This window comes from Etheostoma spectabile, chromosome 24, assembly GCF_008692095.1.
Source record: "Etheostoma spectabile isolate EspeVRDwgs_2016 chromosome 24, UIUC_Espe_1.0, whole genome shotgun sequence".
Lineage (NCBI taxonomy): Eukaryota > Metazoa > Chordata > Actinopteri > Perciformes > Percidae > Etheostoma > Etheostoma spectabile.
Genome location: NC_045756.1, coordinates 615,206 through 635,007, shown reverse-complemented (window position 1 = coordinate 635,007; position 19,802 = coordinate 615,206). Strand labels below are relative to the sequence as shown.

The following is a 19,802-nucleotide window of genomic DNA, read 5'->3' as shown; positions in this document are numbered from 1 at the left end:
GTTAGAGGTAGGGGGTTAGGGCAGGGGTTAGGGGTTAGAGGTTAGGGGGTTAGGGGAAGTTAGAGGGTTAGAGGTCTAGGGGGTTAGTGGCCGGGTTAGGGTTAGGTGGTAGGTTGTGTTAGGCAGGTAGGGTTGGGTTGAGAGGGGTGGTATGGGCAGGGTTAGGGGATTAAGGAGGGTTAGGTTAGGGTTTAGGTGGGGGGTGCAGGTTAGTTGAGGGTTAGGTGTTAAGTGGTTGGAGTTAGGGGTTAGAGGTTAGCCGGGGGTTAGGGCCCGAGGTTAGGGGTTAGGGTAGAGGTTAGGAGTTCGAGGGCTGGTTAGGGTTAGCGGGGTTGAGTTGCAGGGGTTAGGACAGTGTTAGGCGGTCAGGGTTAGCAGCCGGTAGGGTTAGGGGTAGAGGTTAGCCCAGGGAGTAGGGAGTTGTGGGGTTAGAGTATGCGCGGGTTTAGGGGTTGGGGTTGAAAGGAGAGCCTAGATTTCTGGGGTTCGTGTATGGGTACGGTTAGGGGTTAGGTTCGAGGAGGTTAGCTCGGGGTTAGGCGCAGGGTTAGGGGTTAGAGCGTGTCGGTTAGGCCGGGGTTAGGGGTAGGGTTACGGGGGTTAGGAGTTAGGGGGTTAGAGTAGGGTTAAGGGCCAGGGTTAGGGCGGGTTTAGGTATAGGTGTAAGAGGTTATGAGTTTAGGGGTTCAGAGGTAGGGGGTTAGTGGCCAGGGGTTAGGGGTTAGTGTTAGATGGTTAGGGGTTTAGGGCAGGTTTCGGGGTTTAGGAGCGTTAAGGGGTTTACGGAGGTAGGGGTTAGGGAATAGGAAGGTGGTCTAGGCCCGGGTTAGGGAGTTAGGGTTAGAGGTTAGTGGCCGGGCAGGGTTAAGCGGGCTTAGAGGGTTAGGAGCATGTTAGGGGATTAGGGGTTAGGGTTAGGAGGGGGTTAGGCCCAGGGGTAGTTAGGTTAGGGTGTGTATGGCGGGTGGGGTTAGCGAGTCGTAGTGGGTTAGGAGGGTTAGGGGTTAGGGTCCAGGGTTGAGGGAGGTTAGGTTAGAAACGTTAGAGAGTGGGGTTATTGGAGTTAGAGCGTTAGGGGGTTAGAGCAGTTAGAGGTTAGGGGGTTAGAGGTTAGGGCCGTAGGGTTAGGGGTTAGAGGTTTAGGGGTTAGGGCCAGGGTTAGGGGTTAGGGTATAGTTTGAGGGGTTTAGGGCCCATGGTTTAGGGGTTAGGAGTTAAGTTTAGGGGATTAGCGCCAGGGTAGAGCGGTATAGAGGTTAGAGGGGTTAGGGCAGGGGGGGTTTAGGGTATGAGGGTCCTAGGGTACTTCCAGTTTTTATTCGTACTTACTTTGTAATGTTTACATTTGTGTTATCGTGTTTCAAGTGATTTGTGTTCAAAGGGCACTGCTGTTTTGCCGCTGTGCTGACAAGTGCTTCCAGCGATAAAAGCCTGCCCTTGCCTAGATTATCCGATAAAAAAATTATAATCCCCGGGTCAGATTGATTCAATGCTGTGACAGATCCTCGGTTTTCCCTACACACACTCTCTAGCGTGAACACGTTTCACGCGCCATAAAAAAAACGCCATGATCAGTTTCCTGTTCGCGGCCTGAGTCCGGGTCTCCGCCTCTAGAGGCAAGCTGCCAGCGGACAAGCATTATTACAGCCTTCTTTATGGCGCTTATTTAACTTGGGAACAGAGAGGCGTTACATAGAGACCGACTCTTTGACACACGTCGGATGTTCGTCACCTGTGGGTGTTGCACTTGGAGGACCAGGGCGATTTGTGTGGCTGGTGGCCGCGCAGTTGTTGCTTGCCAAACATGAAGAGTTCCGTTTTCCTGGGACCGAGGCACAGGTGGATTTTTCTGAGTGCTTGACATGGGCGGATTGTAAGGTTTAAGAGATAAACACAGGGGCTGGTACGATGTGTCAATCTATTTGTAGATTGTATTGTGTGCACTGTAAGCAAAAGGCATTTAATCACAGGAAAGAAATCAGAATAGTAAAAGTTTACTATTGTTAAAGACTACCTTAACCTCATCTGTTGTCCCTCAGTTTCCCTCGCATGTTTGCGCTCCTGTGCTCATTGTTCGCTCTTCCTGATTATCCTCATCTTGTCCTCATCTTGTCACTCCGCGAGTGCAGTGTTGGTCCTCGTCTTGCACCTCTTTGCCTACTCCTCAAGTTGCCCTCATGTTGCCATCATGTGTCCTCATGTTTGGCCTCAATGTAAGTCCTCATGTTGTCCTCTGTAGTCTCTGCATGTTGCCTCAGTGTCCATGCATGTTGTCCCTTCATGTTGTTCCCTCTAATGTTGTCCCTATGTTGCTCATGTTGCCCTCAGTTGTCTTGCGATGTTGTCTCTCATGTTAGTCCGCGCATGATCTTTTAATTCTCGCAAAATATATCTATTGATTCGTCAACGCTTTTGGCCAAAGTAGCAAATCTACTAGCTTCTATTAATTTCTGGGTCTTTAATTGCTATTTTATACATTGTAAAACAAAGTGAAGTGGGGTTGAAATGAGTATTGAGTAAAAGTGAATAATCCAGTCGGTGATTATCATCAACATCCATTCCTTTAATTTGCTCAATCATTCTAATTTCGCTTTTCTAACTCAAACATAGGTATAATTTACCTCCCAAAGAAGGGTTATTGACAAAATTCCAAAGCATATCTGTAAAACTAAGTTAATAAGCTAGTGACGTAGGGTATTAGATCGTCAAAAAAAAGTGATTGGAAAAATTGAACGCCACAAAGGGTTTTGAAACAAGGGACAAAACCAAAACGTAAAGCAAGACTTAAAACATCATGAGAAGATTTTGATTTGGGTGAAAATGAACAGGTGTCCGTGATTAAGGCCGGTGGTGCTAGTCCCACAAGGCGATCTTTGCGGGGACGCGTTTTAAGCCAGAATTTACCTGGGGGCGTGGTCGGCAAATTTGCTCTTTCCAAAAGTGAAAACTGCTCCGATTCTGACAAAAAAGGAAGAAAGGAAACAAACGTTAATGATGAAAGAGTGAGTCCAACAGGCCCACAATTAGGGTTATCAGTTGACTCACTTTAAGGTGTATTTGTTGGGAGCGATTCATTATTTTGTTGGTATATTTAATTGAATTTATTATTACAGCTACTACGTTTGTTTGGTTTTAGTATTTTTCTTTTGGTTATGTTTGTATCTTGGTGCTGGGGTTATTTGAAGTACAAGACCAGCCTTAGAAACAAGGTGTGTCGACTGATAAGGGGAACAGGTAGTGGGAAGGGTAGACACCCGACACACCAACACACACCCACACACACACACAGGACACAACAAACACACACACATAGACAGACAGACAGACAGACACCACACACACACAACCCAAACTCACCACACACATCACACAACACACACAGAAGGAAACACAACACAGACAGACACACACACACACAAACCACACAGCAGGACACACCACACACTATGACAACGACAGACACCACACACAAACACACAAAAGACACCAAAACACAAACAACAAACACACACACAACACCAACACACAACACAAACCAAAAACACACACACCCACACACAGGACACACCCAACCACACACACATAGGACAGGACAGACGCCAGACACCACACACACACACAAACAAACACACATACACACAGCCACCCCCCCCCCACACACACACAAGTACACACCAAACACACAGACAGGACACACACACACACACACATAGCCACCACCCCCACACACGCAACAGACACACACACACACACACCACACGACGAAACACAGGACAGACAGACCAGACACACCACACACATAGACAGACAGACAGACACCACACACATCACAGACACACGACACCACGTTACAACACACCAACACACCACACACACAGGAAAGACACCAAACACACACCATAGACACCACCCCAAACCACACACACAGACCACACCCATCAGACACACACACACACAGGAACAGCAACACCGACGACAAGACAGACAACAAACAGCACCACAGACCAACACACACAAACACACACACACACACCCAGACAGGCCACACACCACCACAAGAGCACACACACCCACACACAAACACACACACCACAACGACCAGACAGACAGGACACCACACCACACACAGAGAAAGATGCACCACACACCCACACAACCAACACAGACACACAAGACAGCCAACACACACCCACAGACAGGACGAACAAACACACACACACCCTTTCCTATTTTTCAGGGCTTTGTTCACACCCCATCGTTCACAGCCGATTTATTCCCATTTTATTCCACCAACAATCGGACCCAAAGTCCGGTTATTATGGACGCTAGCGACATTAAACGCGGACCTTGGTTTGATTTTTGGCATTTTTCATGGTATGAGGAGAATACGTGAGAGAAATGGTGAAATTGTTATTGTTTGGGTCCATTAAGCACATTAAGCTTTTTCACGATGCAAATTAGCAGCAATTGAACTAAGATAACGCCTCTGTAAAGTTGTACTTACATCACAGTATAATCCCCTGAGGAAGTTTAAGGAGTAAATATATTTCAGGGATAAATATGTCCTGTTCAGCGTAGTGTATACTTCCAGAGCATGCTCATTTGTTTTAAAACGAACTTTGTCCATACTTCAAGCTGAGAAGAAAAGGGGAACCAAAACAATAAATAGCACTTAAAACGTGCCCCAAACCTAACCAAGTTCATGCAGTATAACTATTATGATACATCGTCTTGAAAAAAGCGGCAATAGCGGTGGAAAGTGGAGTATAGTTACGTAGCCACGCGAGGTGCTAAACGCAGAAGCTAAACATTAACGGTAGCATGCTAACGTAACATTTTAATAATTTAGCCAGTTATAGCATTTAAAACGTGTAAAATGAGAATGTAAAAGTATGACGTTGTTTACCTGGTATCTGGTCACGGATCCGACCGGCCATCTCTGAAGGGACTTTAATCCGATTGCTCGGCCCGTCGGGGCGTGCTTGGGGTCGTTGCCCCATCGGGTTTCTCGACCTCCGACAACACGGAAGTAAACCAAAACGTTACCAGGTTCTACGACCGCAGACACACGTGACCTTAAAGGGACAGTACGTGATTTGTAAAGCCTGAATACCGAAAAAGTGTTAAATTTTAAATATGGAGTTAGCTCCTCCGTTGAAGATTGTTGTTTACTTTTTGTAATCCCCAGCACACAAAAAAGCATATAGTTCAATTTTTAAATTTTACTATTCTATTTCCTTTGATGCGATACTGATGTCCAATAACCATAAACAATCATATACTATATTTTATCTGTATAATCACTACAATACTATACCTACTAATCATTTTACAAATCTACTCCTATTATGTTAAATGTATTACTCCTGCGCGTAATTAAAAAGAAATAACACCTAACACAGCAGCACACCTCAGCTCCGATTGAAAAATTAGAAGACTCGGTGCTGGATCCTTAATGTTTAAAATAATTAGTTATAAAAGATATTTAGGAACGGATCAAGATTAATACATTTCATTGCCAAACGGACGTTGCGGGCAGGACCACTCTGAGCAAGTTCTCGGCATTCTCAGCATTTAAAGTACTAGGTAAGTGCTGAGGTTTTGTTATATACTGACATTTTGTGCAGAGTAAACCTTGATAATCAGAGGATGCACACAAGCGGTGAGATTATATTCGGTTAGGGACGAGATTAAGACACAAAAAAAACAAAAACACAATTCTCCAGTATAATTATTTATCCCCGACTACATCCGGACATTTAAGATATAAATCAAATGACACAAAGCTCATTTCAATATAATTTAATTGGAAAAAATAAGTTTTTTTTAATATCTCTTCGACCCATATACAACGTCCATAAACAGTAAACAACACTTAAATACACTTTCGTTCCTTCTAAAATATCTGTATTTAAGCAGTCATGTTAATTAACTCGACCACATGAATGAAAATCTCCTCACATTTTACCTTAAAAATCCACCTTTTCACCAATGCATTGACATAATTATAAGTTATCCTCTGCATGATTTAAGGGCTCCGCCGTAAGCGGTACAACAATTTTAACATTGCCATTAATTTACATATTACACTTTGTAAATTTGATAAACAATTCAAGGATAATGAAGGTGTTATTAAGGTTTAGGTGAGAATTAGGATATTAAAAAAGGGATTTTTCCCAGTATTACCAAGATTTAAGGGGTGGAATGGATGTATTATTTTATTATATTATTATTATTATAGGGGCGTTATGGGTTTTAGTGCATTGAATTAAGTGTGTTTGAGGGGTAAAATTCACCAAAACACCCTGAAAATTTACAGGGCTACCTTAACCAGGCTTTGCACCTTCCCTTAAGCTTCACTCCCGTTGGAACATGCAGGGTTGAACCATTAAAATCCAATTAAATCAATTAAATCCATTAAATCCATTAACAAAAACACATTAACAAGCCCTTTATGTTATATTAAAGTCCATTATATGTGTCCAATAATCCCCAAAATAAGCCCCATTACATAAACCCCCAAAATCCTGAATATGGAAGCCTTACTTAACACGTTGGTTTGGAGCACCCCCAGTTTTCATCAGTCCACAGCCATCACTTCGGGCATCTGTGTCCTACCCACTAACAAGCCCCAATCCTATACTACTGCCTCATGTTTCGGCACCACAATTGGTCTTATCGTATCCCGGAGGGGGGTACCGCGTGGTCCTGCAAGGCTATCCACTAGGTCAGGTATGGGGCCCTCAAAGTACCAAAATTTGAAGGGCGTTTCTAGGTTCCTTTCCAGGAAGACGGTGTCCTCATATGTGACCGGTCCCCGCCCTCACCTGTGTCCTGGGCCACGCACCCCCAGGCGGGTGAGGCGCCCCGAAAGTCCAGCACCCCCACATTGCTCCCCTTTGACATGTGTCACACCACCAACAACCGCCCTCGAATTTACCAGTGGGTTATAAACAAGTTCCCAAGGGGACCTCCCCGTCCCGTCGGATTCAGGTCAAGCGGTGATAGGCGAAGCGGAGAGAAGCGGCCAGTGGTGCCAGGGCGTGCTCCCCGGCCAACACGGGTCGCGGACTCCGACCCCACCACCCGATCCACCACCAGCGTCCCACGGTGCGGTCCCCCCGCGCAGCGCACCCCGCAAACAACGCACCACCTGCACCCAGCCCTCAGTGCTTTCGCTCCGGGTGATCAGGGAAAGGGACGACCCGGTTCACAGCCCGCTCCACCCGCGAAAAACAGCACGCACGGTCGGGCCCCCCGCGCCAACGCATGGCGTACACGGCTCATCGAGGTGCCGACGGCCCTCGGACCGGCAGCGCCCCCTTTGCAGGCAGTTCCCTCAGACACCAAACGGCACCCAGCGTGAGGCGGCGAGGTGAGCGCGACCCCTGCGGCCCCGGCACACGTGCCCTGCAGCGGTGTAGAAAAACAGAGTCCAGGTCTCGGGGGCCGGGTCCAGGAAGCCAGGGGACTGGAGGTACGAGGAGCCCAGCGGCAGTCCGCTGCCCGTTGACGCCCAGCGACCCGCTCGCGGGGACGCAGCGCTCCTAACGAGGGACTTCGGGCGCCCGCGCTACGCACCGTAACCATGGCCGTAGCTGAGGGAAACACCCAGCCTCCAATGAACGCCACGGAGTCATCTGACAGCCAACAGACAGAGGAACCAGACAGATCAGACAGAGAGAGCCACGAGTAGACAAGAGAGAGAGACAGACCCACGGACAGCAGCACAGACAGGACAGACAGACAGACAGACAGCACATTTTGAGAGAAAGAGCGGAGAAGACCAGACAGCAGACAGGACAGAGCAGACGATGAAAGAGAGAGACAGAGAGAGAGAGAGAGGAGCACCCGAGACAGACCAGACAGAGAGGCAGAACAGACAAGAGAGAGAGACCGACAGACAGGCAGAGAGAGAGAGAGACAGACAGACAGACGACGAGAGAGACAGGAGAGAGACAGACAGAGAGGAGACAGAGAGAATAGACACGAGAGAGAGACAGAGACAGAAAGAAGACAGGCACGGACAGAACGACACACAAACAAACAGACAGAACGACAGAAAGACGAGAGAAAGACCAGCCAGAACAGACAGACAGAAAGAGAGAGACAGAGAGAGAGGCCATGAATAGAGAGAGAGGACAGACGAGATGACAGAGAGATGACGAGACAGAGAAAGAAAGACAGAAAGACAGGACAGACAGGACACACAAATACAAACAGACCCCACGACACGCCAAAGAAAGAGGAAGACAGACAGCCAGACAGACAGAAAGAGGGAGAGACAGACAGACAGACAGACGGAGAGACAGGAACAGACAGAAGAGAGCACAGACAGCGAGACAGACAGAAAGAGAGAGAGACAGACAGACACAGCCAGGAAAGAACCGACAGAAAGAAAGACGAACAGACAAGCAGAGAGCGAGAGAGACAGAAACGAGAGAGAGACAGAAAGAAGAGAGACAGAACCGAGAGAGACGGACAGAAGCGAGAGACAGACCAGACGGGAGAGATGCCGGGCCCGGGAGACCGAGGAGAGAGCATGAAGCCGAGAGAGAGGACGAGAAGAGACGAGCGACAGACAGACAGAGACACGACGAAGACCAGGGGATGTGGGTGACGAGACGAGGCACGAGAACGGAGGGAGGGAGGAGAGGAGAAGAACGAGAAGGGAGTCCAGGAGAAGTAGAGGCAAGAGATAAGAGAGAGGGAGGAGAGGAGGGAGAGAGGAGAGGCGAGAAAGATGGATCGGGGGATTTCCGGGAGACAGACAGAGAGCTCAGACAAGAGAGGAAGGAGGAGAGACAGCAGAAAGAGAGAGACAGGACAGAGGAGAGAGAGGGAGAGAGAGAGGAAGAGCAGAGAGAGAGAGGAGAGGAGGGAGAGAGAGACAGAGTCACGAATGAGTCCAGGTACGAGCGCAGATACGCCGGGAGCAGACCGAGGAGACGACCCGAGTGAGATGAGAGAGACAGAGGAGAAGAGAGAGAGAGAGAGCAGAGAGGGAGAGAGAGAAAGAAGACGAGAGAGAAGATCGCACTTACCCCCCCGCTAATTGTAAGACGAGACAAGAACTTCGTTGACATCCGATTGATCTCCTTTCCCTTCCTTCGACTTTTCGAGAGAGACCAATAGAGGTGACTGTGATGAAACAAAGCCTCGGTGTCAAACTAAGTAGTGACCTTGAGCATTTCCATTGCTAGGACTTTTAAGTTCTAAACTTGAGACACCACCAGAGTAATTTAATTATTAATGAATAGTTAATTTAATTAATGAATTACATTAATATTACTCATATTATTCTATACAGTCTACGTGAGACACCCCGTAAATTATCATGTCAAAGTTGATTTAAAAACATAATTCGGACCTATTTTCGGGCCAATTAGGGGACATCTTTCAAACTCACACATATGATTCATGAAAAAAAAATCTTTCTAATCTCATCACTTTTAGTGAAATAATTAAAAAAAACAACCGTTTACCCACTTCTTATAAAAGTTGACTTTCTATCATGTCTTATTACTTAAAATGTTTCCATCGTTTTGCACATTGGACCGCACAGTGATATAATTTTCATGGCATTTCAACATTCAAACCTTTGACTGTATTCACCTGTGCACACATTTTTTAATACAAAGGTAACTCAATCTCATAGTTTTTAATTTACAAAAGTCAAACCGATGAATATCATCTCATTTAAACCTAGACATTTACAGGTGGGACTCATTTCCAGTTTGGTTTTTGTGCTATCTCGTCCTTTTTCGGAACTTAAACATTGTAATTAAGAAACCACACATTAAATTAAGCGTTTCCTGAATTGGTGTACCATGGTTTACTGCTTTTATCGTATTTATTTATTCTAGCGTAGTCAGACGTTCACTAAACAAAAGAACCAAAGACAAAAATCCAACTCACATTTTAGTATAACCCCTATGTGACTTCTCTACTCTTTTCCCTCATATCTGGACGTTAAAGAAACCCCAGAGATAAAAGCGGCTGTTTGAATAAAGAAACAGTGTGTGTGGTTGTGTTTGCGGTCGTGTGTAGTTGTCCGTCGTGTGTGTTGTATTTTGTCCGTTAATGCATGAGGGCTCGGTGTGCTGGTCTGTGGTGTGTTTGTTGCTGTGTGTGTCGTGTGTATTTGGTGTCGTGGGGTGTTCGGTATGTGTGCGGTGTGAGTAGGTATGGTCTTGATGAGGGTGTTGTGGCTATCGTGTGTGGTCTGTTTGTCATGGTGTGTGTAGATTGGTGTGTGCATGTGTGTGTGTGTGTGTGTGTCTGTTTGTCTGTCGGTGTGAGTTCTGATTTTTTCTGTGTGTGTGGTGATGAGTGTGGTGTGTGGTCTTTTGGAGTTGTGTTAGCGTGGTTGTGTGTGTGTGGTGTGATTGTGTGTGTGGTGCGTCATGACCATCCCTTGCCAGTGTGTGTCGTGAGTGTGTGTGTGTGTGTCCTCCTGTGCGTATGTGGTGTGCTGTGGTGTGATCCTTTGTTCCGTGGGTTGTGTGATGTGTGTCGTTTTGTCCTGTTGGCTTTGTGTGGTGTGTGTGTGTGCATGCGTGCCTGTGGTCGTTGGTGTCGCGTGTGCCACCCTCTGTGCGGGGGTGTGTCGGTATGTGGTAGTGTGTGTCTCGTGTGCAGTGCGTGGGTGTTGTCTGCTGTGTGACGGGCCCTGTGTGTGTGCTCTCTGTGTATGTGTCTGTGTGCGTAGTGTGTGGAAGCACTTTGAATTGCCCTGTTGCTGAAATGTGCTCCACAGATAAAGCTGCCTTGCCTAGATTAGTCCAGATTATAAACCCCCCAGATTGGGATTACAATGGTGACAGATCTCCGGGTTTCCCCTACAGCACATCTCTACGTGAACACGTTTCCACAGCCATAAAAACGCATGAATCAGTTTCCTGTGCCGGCCTGAGACGGGTCTCCCCCTCAGAGGCAGCTGCAGCGACAGCATTACTCTCCCTTCGTTATGGCGTTAACTTTGGGAACAGAGAGGCGTTTAAAGACCGACCTTTGACACACGTCGGCTTGTTCACCGTCAGCTTGGAGCCCAGGCCGAGCTGGCCCCAGTTGTTGCTGCCAAACATGAAGAGTTTCCCGTTTTCTGTGGACACACAGGTGGATTTCTGAGTGCTTGACATGGCGGATTAAGGTTAAAGAGATAAACACAGGGCTGGGTAATGTGTCAAATCTATTTGTATATTTGTATTTGTGTCACTGTAAGCAAAATAGCATTTAATCACAGGGAAAAGACATCAGAATCAGTAAAAGTTAACTATTGTTAAAGACACCTTAACCCTCATCTTGTCCTCAAGTTGCCCTCATGTTGTCCTCATCTTGTCCTCATGTTGCCCTCATCTTGTCCTCATCTTGTCCTCATCTTGTCCTCATCTTGTCCTGTGTGCCCTATCTTTGCCTAATGTTCCTCAAGTTGCCCTCATGTTGCTCGTTCCTATGTTGTCCTCATGTAGTCCTCATGTTGTCCACTATGTAGTCCTCATGGTGCCCTCAGTTGTCCTCATGGTGCCCTCATGTTGTCCCTGTTGTCCTCATGTTCCCTCATGTTGTCTCACCTGTTCCTCATGTTGTCCCCAACTGTCTTTTAATCCCAATAACATTGATTGATTCCAACGTCTCTTTGCCAAGTACAAATCTCGACTTTCTATTAATTTTGGGTCTTATTCATTTTTATATCATTGTAAAACAAAGTGAAGTGGGTGTTGACATAGTATTGAGTAAAAGTGATCATATCCAGTCGGTGATTATCATCAACATCCATCCTTTAATTTGCTCATCATTCTAATTTCTCGCCTTTTCTAACTCAAACATTAGATAATTTACCTCCCAAAGAGGTTTATTGACCGTCTTTTATAAAATTCCAAAGAATATCTGTAAAACTAAGTTATAAGCTCGTGTTACGTAGGTATTAGATCGTCAAAAAAAGTGTTGGAAAAATTGGCCACAAAGGGTTTTGAAAACAAGGGACAAACCAAAACGTAAAGCAAAGACTTAAAACATCATGTAGAAGATTTTTGTTTGGGTGAAATGAACAGGTGCCACCCCTACCGTGATTATAGGCCGGTGGTGCTCGTCCCACAAGGCGTCTTGCGGGGACGTCGTTTTTAAGCCAGAATTTACCTGGGGGCGTGTTTGTCGGCAAATTTGCTCTTTCAACAAAAGTGTAAAACGCTGCTCCCATTCTGACAAAAGGGAAAGGAACAAACCGTTAACTGAGGAAAGAGTGAGTCCAAAAGGTCCCTCACTAATTAGGGTTTATCAGTTGATCACTTTAAGAGTGTATTAATGTTGGGATGCATTCATTATTTTTGTTTATATTTAATTGATTCTATTAATTTATCAGCTACGTACTTGTTTGGTTTTAGATGTTTTCTTTGGGTTATGTTTTGTATCTTGGTGCTGGGTTATCTTTTGAAGTACAAGACCGCCTTAGAACAAGGACTGTAGCGACTCATAAGGGTGAACAGGTCAGTGGAAGGGTAGACACCCGCACAGACACACAACACACAACCCCACACACCACGATCACAACAAACACACACACATAGACAGACAGACAGACAGACCCCACACCACAACACACAAACTACAGCCACACACACACCACACACACACAGACCAGACACACACACAACGACAGACCACACACACACACCACACAGACAGACACCACCACACACCTATGACAACGAACAGACACCACAACAACACACAAAAGACACCAAACAAAACAACCAAACCACACACAACACCAACACACAACACACAACCAAACAACACACACACCCACACACAGCGACACACACCACACACACACACACATAACAACAGACCTACAGACAACCACACACACACACAAACAACCACACACATCACACAACAGCCCCCCCCCCCCACACACACACATACACACCAAACACACAGACAGACACACACACCCACACACACATAGCCACCCCCCCACACACCCACAACACACACACACACACACCACACACGAAGACAACAGACAGTACAACCAGACACACCACACACCAATATACACAAGACATACACCACACACATCACAACACACGACAACACACGTACAACCACAACACACCACACCACCACAGAACAGACACCAAACACACACCATAGACACCACCCCACCACACAGCACAGACCCACCATCACGACACACACACACACAGATACAGCACACCACGACATATACAACCCAACACTAGATAGCGACACAGACCAACACACACACCCACACACACACACCACAGACAGGCACACCACCACAAGAGCACACACACCACACCAACACACACACCACAAGACAGACAGACAACACCACACACACACAGAGTAAAGATGCACCACACACCCCACAACACACACACCAGAACCCACACAAGACACCACCACACCACACAGACAGACGACACAACACACACACACACCCTGTCCTTTTTTCAGGGCTTTGTTCACACCATCAGTTCACAGCCCTGATTTATTCCACATTTATTCACAACATCGGACCCAAAGTCCGGTTATTAAGTGGACGCTAGCGACATGTAAACGCGGATCCTTGGTTTGATTTTTGGACATTTTTCACTGGTATGAGGAGACATACGTGAGAGAAACTGGTGAAATTGTTATTGTTTGGGTCCATTAAGCACATTAAGCTTTTCTATCACGATGCAAATTGCACAATTGAATAAGATAACGCCTGTAAAGTTGTATAATACAGTATAATCCCCTGAGGAAGTTTAGGGTAAATATATTTCAGGATAAATATGTCCCTGTCAGCACTAGTGTATACCTTCCGAGCATGTCTTGTTACAACGAACTTTTCTCCACTACTTCAAGCTGAGAAAAAGGGGAACAACACATATAAAAGCACTAACGTGCCCAAACCTAACCAGTCTGAGTATAACTAATATATTGATACATCGTCTTAAACGCGGAATAAGCGGTGAAAGTGGTATAGTTACGTATCCACGCGAGGCTAACGCAGAAGCTAACATTAACGGTACTCATGCTAACGTAACATTTAAAATTTAGCCAGTTATGCATTAAAACGTGTAAAATAGAATGTAAAAGTATGACGTTGTTTACCTGGTATCCTGTCATCAGGACTCCGACCCGGCCATCTCGAGCGGACTTAATATCCGTTGCCGGCCCGTCGGGGCGTGCTTGGGGTCGGCCCCTCGTTGTTTTCGACTTCCGACAACCCGGAAGTAAACCAAAACGTTACCAGGTCTACGACGCAGACACACGTGACCCTTAAGGGACAGTACGTATTTGTAAAGCCTGATAACCGAAACGTGTTAACATCTTTAAATATGGAGTTAGCTCCTCGGAAGATTGTTGTTTACTTTTTGTAAATCCCAGAAGCAAAAAAGTCATATAGTTCACTTTTTTAAATTTATATTCTATTTCCTTTGATCATACTGATGTCCAATAACCAGAAAATCATATACTATATTTTATCTGTATAATCACTACAATACTATACCTACTAATCATTTACAAATTATACATATTATGTTAAATGTATACTCCATGCGCGTAATTAAAAGAAATAACACAACACCAGACAGCACCCTCACTCCGATTGAAAATTAAAGACCTCGAGGCTGGATTCCTTAATGTTAAATAATAGTTTATAAAAGATTATTTAGGACAGGTCAATTAAGCCTTTCCTTGCCAAAGCGGACGTTGCGGGCAGGACCCTCTGAGCAAGTTCCTCAGGCATTCTCAGCATTTAAGTACTAGGTAGTGCTGAGGTGATATACTGACATTTGTGAGAGTAAAACCTTGATAATCAGAGGATGCACACAAGCAGGTGAGAGCTTACTATTCGGTTAGGGACGAGATTAAGACACAAAAAACAAACAAATTCTCCAGTATATTATTATCCCCGACTACATCCGACATATAAGATATAAATCAAATGACAACAAGCTCATTTCAATATAATTTAATTAAAAAATAAATCTTTTTTTAATATCTCTCTCTTCAACCCATATATAACGTCCATAACACATTAAACAACACTTAAATACACTTCGTTCCTTCTAAAATCTCTGTCTTTAAGCAGTCATGTTAATTAACTCGACCACATGAATGAAAAAATCTCCTCACAATTTTTACCTTAAAAATCCACCTTTTCTACCAATGCATTGCAATTATTATAAGTTTATCATCTGCTATGATTTAAGGGCTCGTCCGTATCGGTACAACAACTTTTAACACTTGCCTTAATTTAACATATTCACTTTGTACATATTGTAAATCAATTCTAAGGATAATGAAGGTGTTATTAAGGTTTAGGTGATAATTAGATATTAAAAAGGGATTTTTCCCACGTATTCCACAGATTTAAGGTGGAATGGATTGTTTATTATTTTATTATATTATTATTATTAGGTAGGGGCGTTATGGGTTTTATGCATGAATAAAGTGTGTTTGAGGGGTAAAATTCACCAAAACAACCCTGAAAATTTACAGGCTCTTACCGCTTAGTTGCCTTCCCATTCTTCACTCCCGTTAGTGAACAATGCAGGGTGACCACTTAAATCCAACTTAATCAATTAAATCCCTTAAATCCATTAACAAAAACACATTAAAAGCCCTTTTGTTTATTAGAGTCCATATACTGTGTCCAATAATACCCCAAAATAAGCCCATTAATAAACCCCAAATATCCTGAACTATGAATCCTTACTAAACGTTGGTTTGAGACCCCAGTTTCATCAGTCCACAGCTCACTTCGGCACTCTGTGGCACCCACTACAAGCCAACTCCATCATGCCTCAGCGGACACAATTGGTCTACTCGTTCCTCGAGGGGGGTCCGCGGGTCCTCAACGGCATCCTACTAGGCTCAGGTATGGGGTCATCCTCAAGTCAAAATTCTGAAGGGCGTGTTCTAGTTCCTTTCCAGGAAGACAGTGTCCTCCTATGTGACCGTGTCCCCCCCTCACCTTGTCGTCTGGGCCACGCCCCAGAGCGGGTGGTAGGCCGCCCCGAGTCCAGCACCCCCACTTGCTCCCCTACATAGTGTCACACAACAACCGCCTATGTACCAGTGGGTAAAGACCTACCCAGGGCTCCCCTGGCTCCCGTCGGATTCAGGTCCGCGGTGATGGCGAGCGGGAGAAGCGGCCATGGTGCCAGGGCGTGCTGGTCCAACACGGGTCGTCGGACTCCACCACCCCGATCCACCACCAGCGTCCCCGGTGCTGGTCCCCCGAGCGCCGCAAACGCAACCCCTGCCCAGCCCTGTGCTTCGCATCCGGGTGATCGGGAAGACGACCCGGTTGCCCGCGTCCACCCCCGCGAAAACGCACGCACGCGCCCTTCCCGGCCGGGCCACCGCATGTGCGTACACGGCCTAGTCCGAGGCGCCTCGACGCGGCACGCCCACCATTGCGGCAGTTTCCCTCAGTACACCAAACGACCAGCGTGGCGCGGCGGTGAGCGCAGACCCCTGTGGCCCCGCACCCCTGTTCAGCGGTGTAGAAAAACAGAGTCCAGTCGTCGCCGGGGCCGCGTCCAGGAAGACCAGGGGACTGGCTGGTACGAGGAGCTCCGCGGCAGTGCCCGCTGCCCGTTGACGCCAGTGACCCGCTCGCCGGGACGCAGGTCTAACGGTGACTTCTGGGCGCCGCGCTACGCCACCGCACCATGCCGTACGCTCGGGGAGAACACGCCTCCAATGTTAACTGCCACGGGTCATCTGACAGCCAACGAGACAAGGACAGACACATCATACAAGAGAGCACGAGAGAAGAGAGAGAACAGACCGAGAGACAGAGACACAGACAGGACAGACAGACAGACAGACAGACAGAGCAGAAGACGAGAAGAGCCAGACAGACAGACAGACAGAGCAGACGATGAAAGAGAGAGACGAGAGAGAGAGAGAGAGACCAGACGACCAGCAGAGAGGACAGCAGAGCAGGAGAGAGACCGACAGACAGCAGAGAGAGAGAGAGACAGACAGACAGACGACGAGAGAGACCGAGAGAGACACGACAGAGAGAGAGACAGAGAGATAGAACAGAGAGAGACAGAGACATAAAGAAGACAGGCACGGACAGAACACACACAAACAACAGACAGAACGACAGAAAGACGAGAGAAAGACCAGCCAGAACAGACAGACAGAAAGAGAGAGACAGAGAGAGAGGCCATGAATAGAGAGAGAGGACAGACGAGATGACAGAGAGATGACGAGACAGAGAAAGAAAGACAGAAAGACAGGACAGACAGGACACACAAATACAAACAGACCCCACGACACGCCAAAGAAAGAGGAAGACAGACAGCCAGACAGACAGAAAGAGGGAGAGACAGACAGACAGACAGACGGAGAGACAGGAACAGACAGAAGAGAGCACAGACAGCGAGACAGACAGAAAGAGAGAGAGACAGACAGACACAGCCAGGAAAGAACCGACAGAAAGAAAGACGAACAGACAAGCAGAGAGCGAGAGAGACAGAAACGAGAGAGAGACAGAAAGAAGAGAGACAGAACCGAGAGAGACGGACAGAAGCGAGAGACAGACCAGACGGGAGAGATGCCGGGCCCGGGAGACCGAGGAGAGAGCATGAAGCCGAGAGAGAGGACGAGAAGAGACGAGCGACAGACAGACAGAGACACGACGAAGACCAGGGGATGTGGGTGACGAGACGAGGCACGAGAACGGAGGGAGGGAGGAGAGGAGAAGAACGAGAAGGGAGTCCAGGAGAAGTAGAGGCAAGAGATAAGAGAGAGGGAGGAGAGGAGGGAGAGAGGAGAGGCGAGAAAGATGGATCGGGGGATTTCCGGGAGACAGACAGAGAGCTCAGACAAGAGAGGAAGGAGGAGAGACAGCAGAAAGAGAGAGACAGGACAGAGGAGAGAGAGGGAGAGAGAGAGGAAGAGCAGAGAGAGAGAGGAGAGGAGGGAGAGAGAGACAGAGTCACGAATGAGTCCAGGTACGAGCGCAGATACGCCGGGAGCAGACCGAGGAGACGACCCGAGTGAGATGAGAGAGACAGAGGAGAAGAGAGAGAGAGAGAGCAGAGAGGGAGAGAGAGAAAGAAGACGAGAGAGAAGATCGCACTTACCCCCCCGCTAATTGTAAGACGAGACAAGAACTTCGTTGACATCCGATTGATCTCCTTTCCCTTCCTTCGACTTTTCGAGAGAGACCAATAGAGGTGACTGTGATGAAACAAAGCCTCGGTGTCAAACTAAGTAGTGACCTTGAGCATTTCCATTGCTAGGACTTTTAAGTTCTAAACTTGAGACACCACCAGAGTAATTTAATTATTAATGAATAGTTAATTTAATTAATGAATTACATTAATATTACTCATATTATTCTATACAGTCTACGTGAGACACCCCGTAAATTATCATGTCAAAGTTGATTTAAAAACATAATTCGGACCTATTTTCGGGCCAATTAGGGGACATCTTTCAAACTCACACATATGATTCATGAAAAAAAAATCTTTCTAATCTCATCACTTTTAGTGAAATAATTAAAAAAAACAACCGTTTACCCACTTCTTATAAAAGTTGACTTTCTATCATGTCTTATTACTTAAAATGTTTCCATCGTTTTGCACATTGGACCGCACAGTGATATAATTTTCATGGCATTTCAACATTCAAACCTTTGACTGTATTCACCTGTGCACACATTTTTTAATACAAAGGTAACTCAATCTCATAGTTTTTAATTTACAAAAGTCAAACCGATGAATATCATCTCATTTAAACCTAGACATTTACAGGTGGGACTCATTTCCAGTTTGGTTTTTGTGCTATCTCGTCCTTTTTCGGAACTTAAACATTGTAATTAAGAAACCACACATTAAATTAAGCGTTTCCTGAATTGGTGTACCATGGTTTACTGCTTTTATCGTATTTATTTATTCTAGCGTAGTCAGACGTTCACTAAACAAAAGAACCAAAGACAAAAATCCAACTCACATTTTAGTATAACCCCTATGTGACTTCTCTACTCTTTTCCCTCATATCTGGACGTTAAAGAAACCCCAGAGATAAAAGCGGCTGTTTGAATAAAGAAACAGTGTGTGTGGTTGTGTTTGCGGTCGTGTGTAGTTGTCCGTCGTGTGTGTTGTATTTTGTCCGTTAATGCATGAGGGCTCGGTGTGCTGGTCTGTGGTGTGTTTGTTGCTGTGTGTGTCGTGTGTATTTGGTGTCGTGGGGTGTTCGGTATGTGTGCGGTGTGAGTAGGTATGGTCTTGATGAGGGTGTTGTGGCTATCGTGTGTGGTCTGTTTGTCATGGTGTGTGTAGATTGGTGTGTGCATGTGTGTGTGTGTGTGTGTGTCTGTTTGTCTGTCGGTGTGAGTTCTGATTTTTTCTGTGTGTGTGGTGATGAGTGTGGTGTGTGGTCTTTTGGAGTTGTGTTAGCGTGGTTGTGTGTGTGTGGTGTGATTGTGTGTGTGGTGCGTCATGACCATCCCTTGCCAGTGTGTGTCGTGAGTGTGTGTGTGTGTGTCCTCCTGTGCGTATGTGGTGTGCTGTGGTGTGATCCTTTGTTCCGTGGGTTGTGTGATGTGTGTCGTTTTGTCCTGTTGGCTTTGTGTGGTGTGTGTGTGTGCATGCGTGCCTGTGGTCGTTGGTGTCGCGTGTGCCACCCTCTGTGCGGGGGTGTGTCGGTATGTGGTAGTGTGTGTCTCGTGTGCAGTGCGTGGGTGTTGTCTGCTGTGTGACGGGCCCTGTGTGTGTGCTCTCTGTGTATGTGTCTGTGTGCGTAGTGTGTGG

At 46.3% G+C, this 19,802-nt stretch overlaps 1 protein-coding gene across 1 annotated transcript in view; it reads right to left on the bottom strand.

Moving 5' to 3' along the window:
• The window catches only part of LOC116673727 (X-linked retinitis pigmentosa GTPase regulator), a gene marked incomplete in the record, with an annotated part of 57,884 nt that overhangs the window by 35,647 nt on the left and 2,435 nt on the right, over positions 1 to 19,802 (bottom strand). The window contains 1 exon segment of the mRNA XM_032505956.1: positions 11,012 to 11,104. Coding sequence (XP_032361847.1) covers positions 11,012 to 11,104 — 93 coding nt within the window.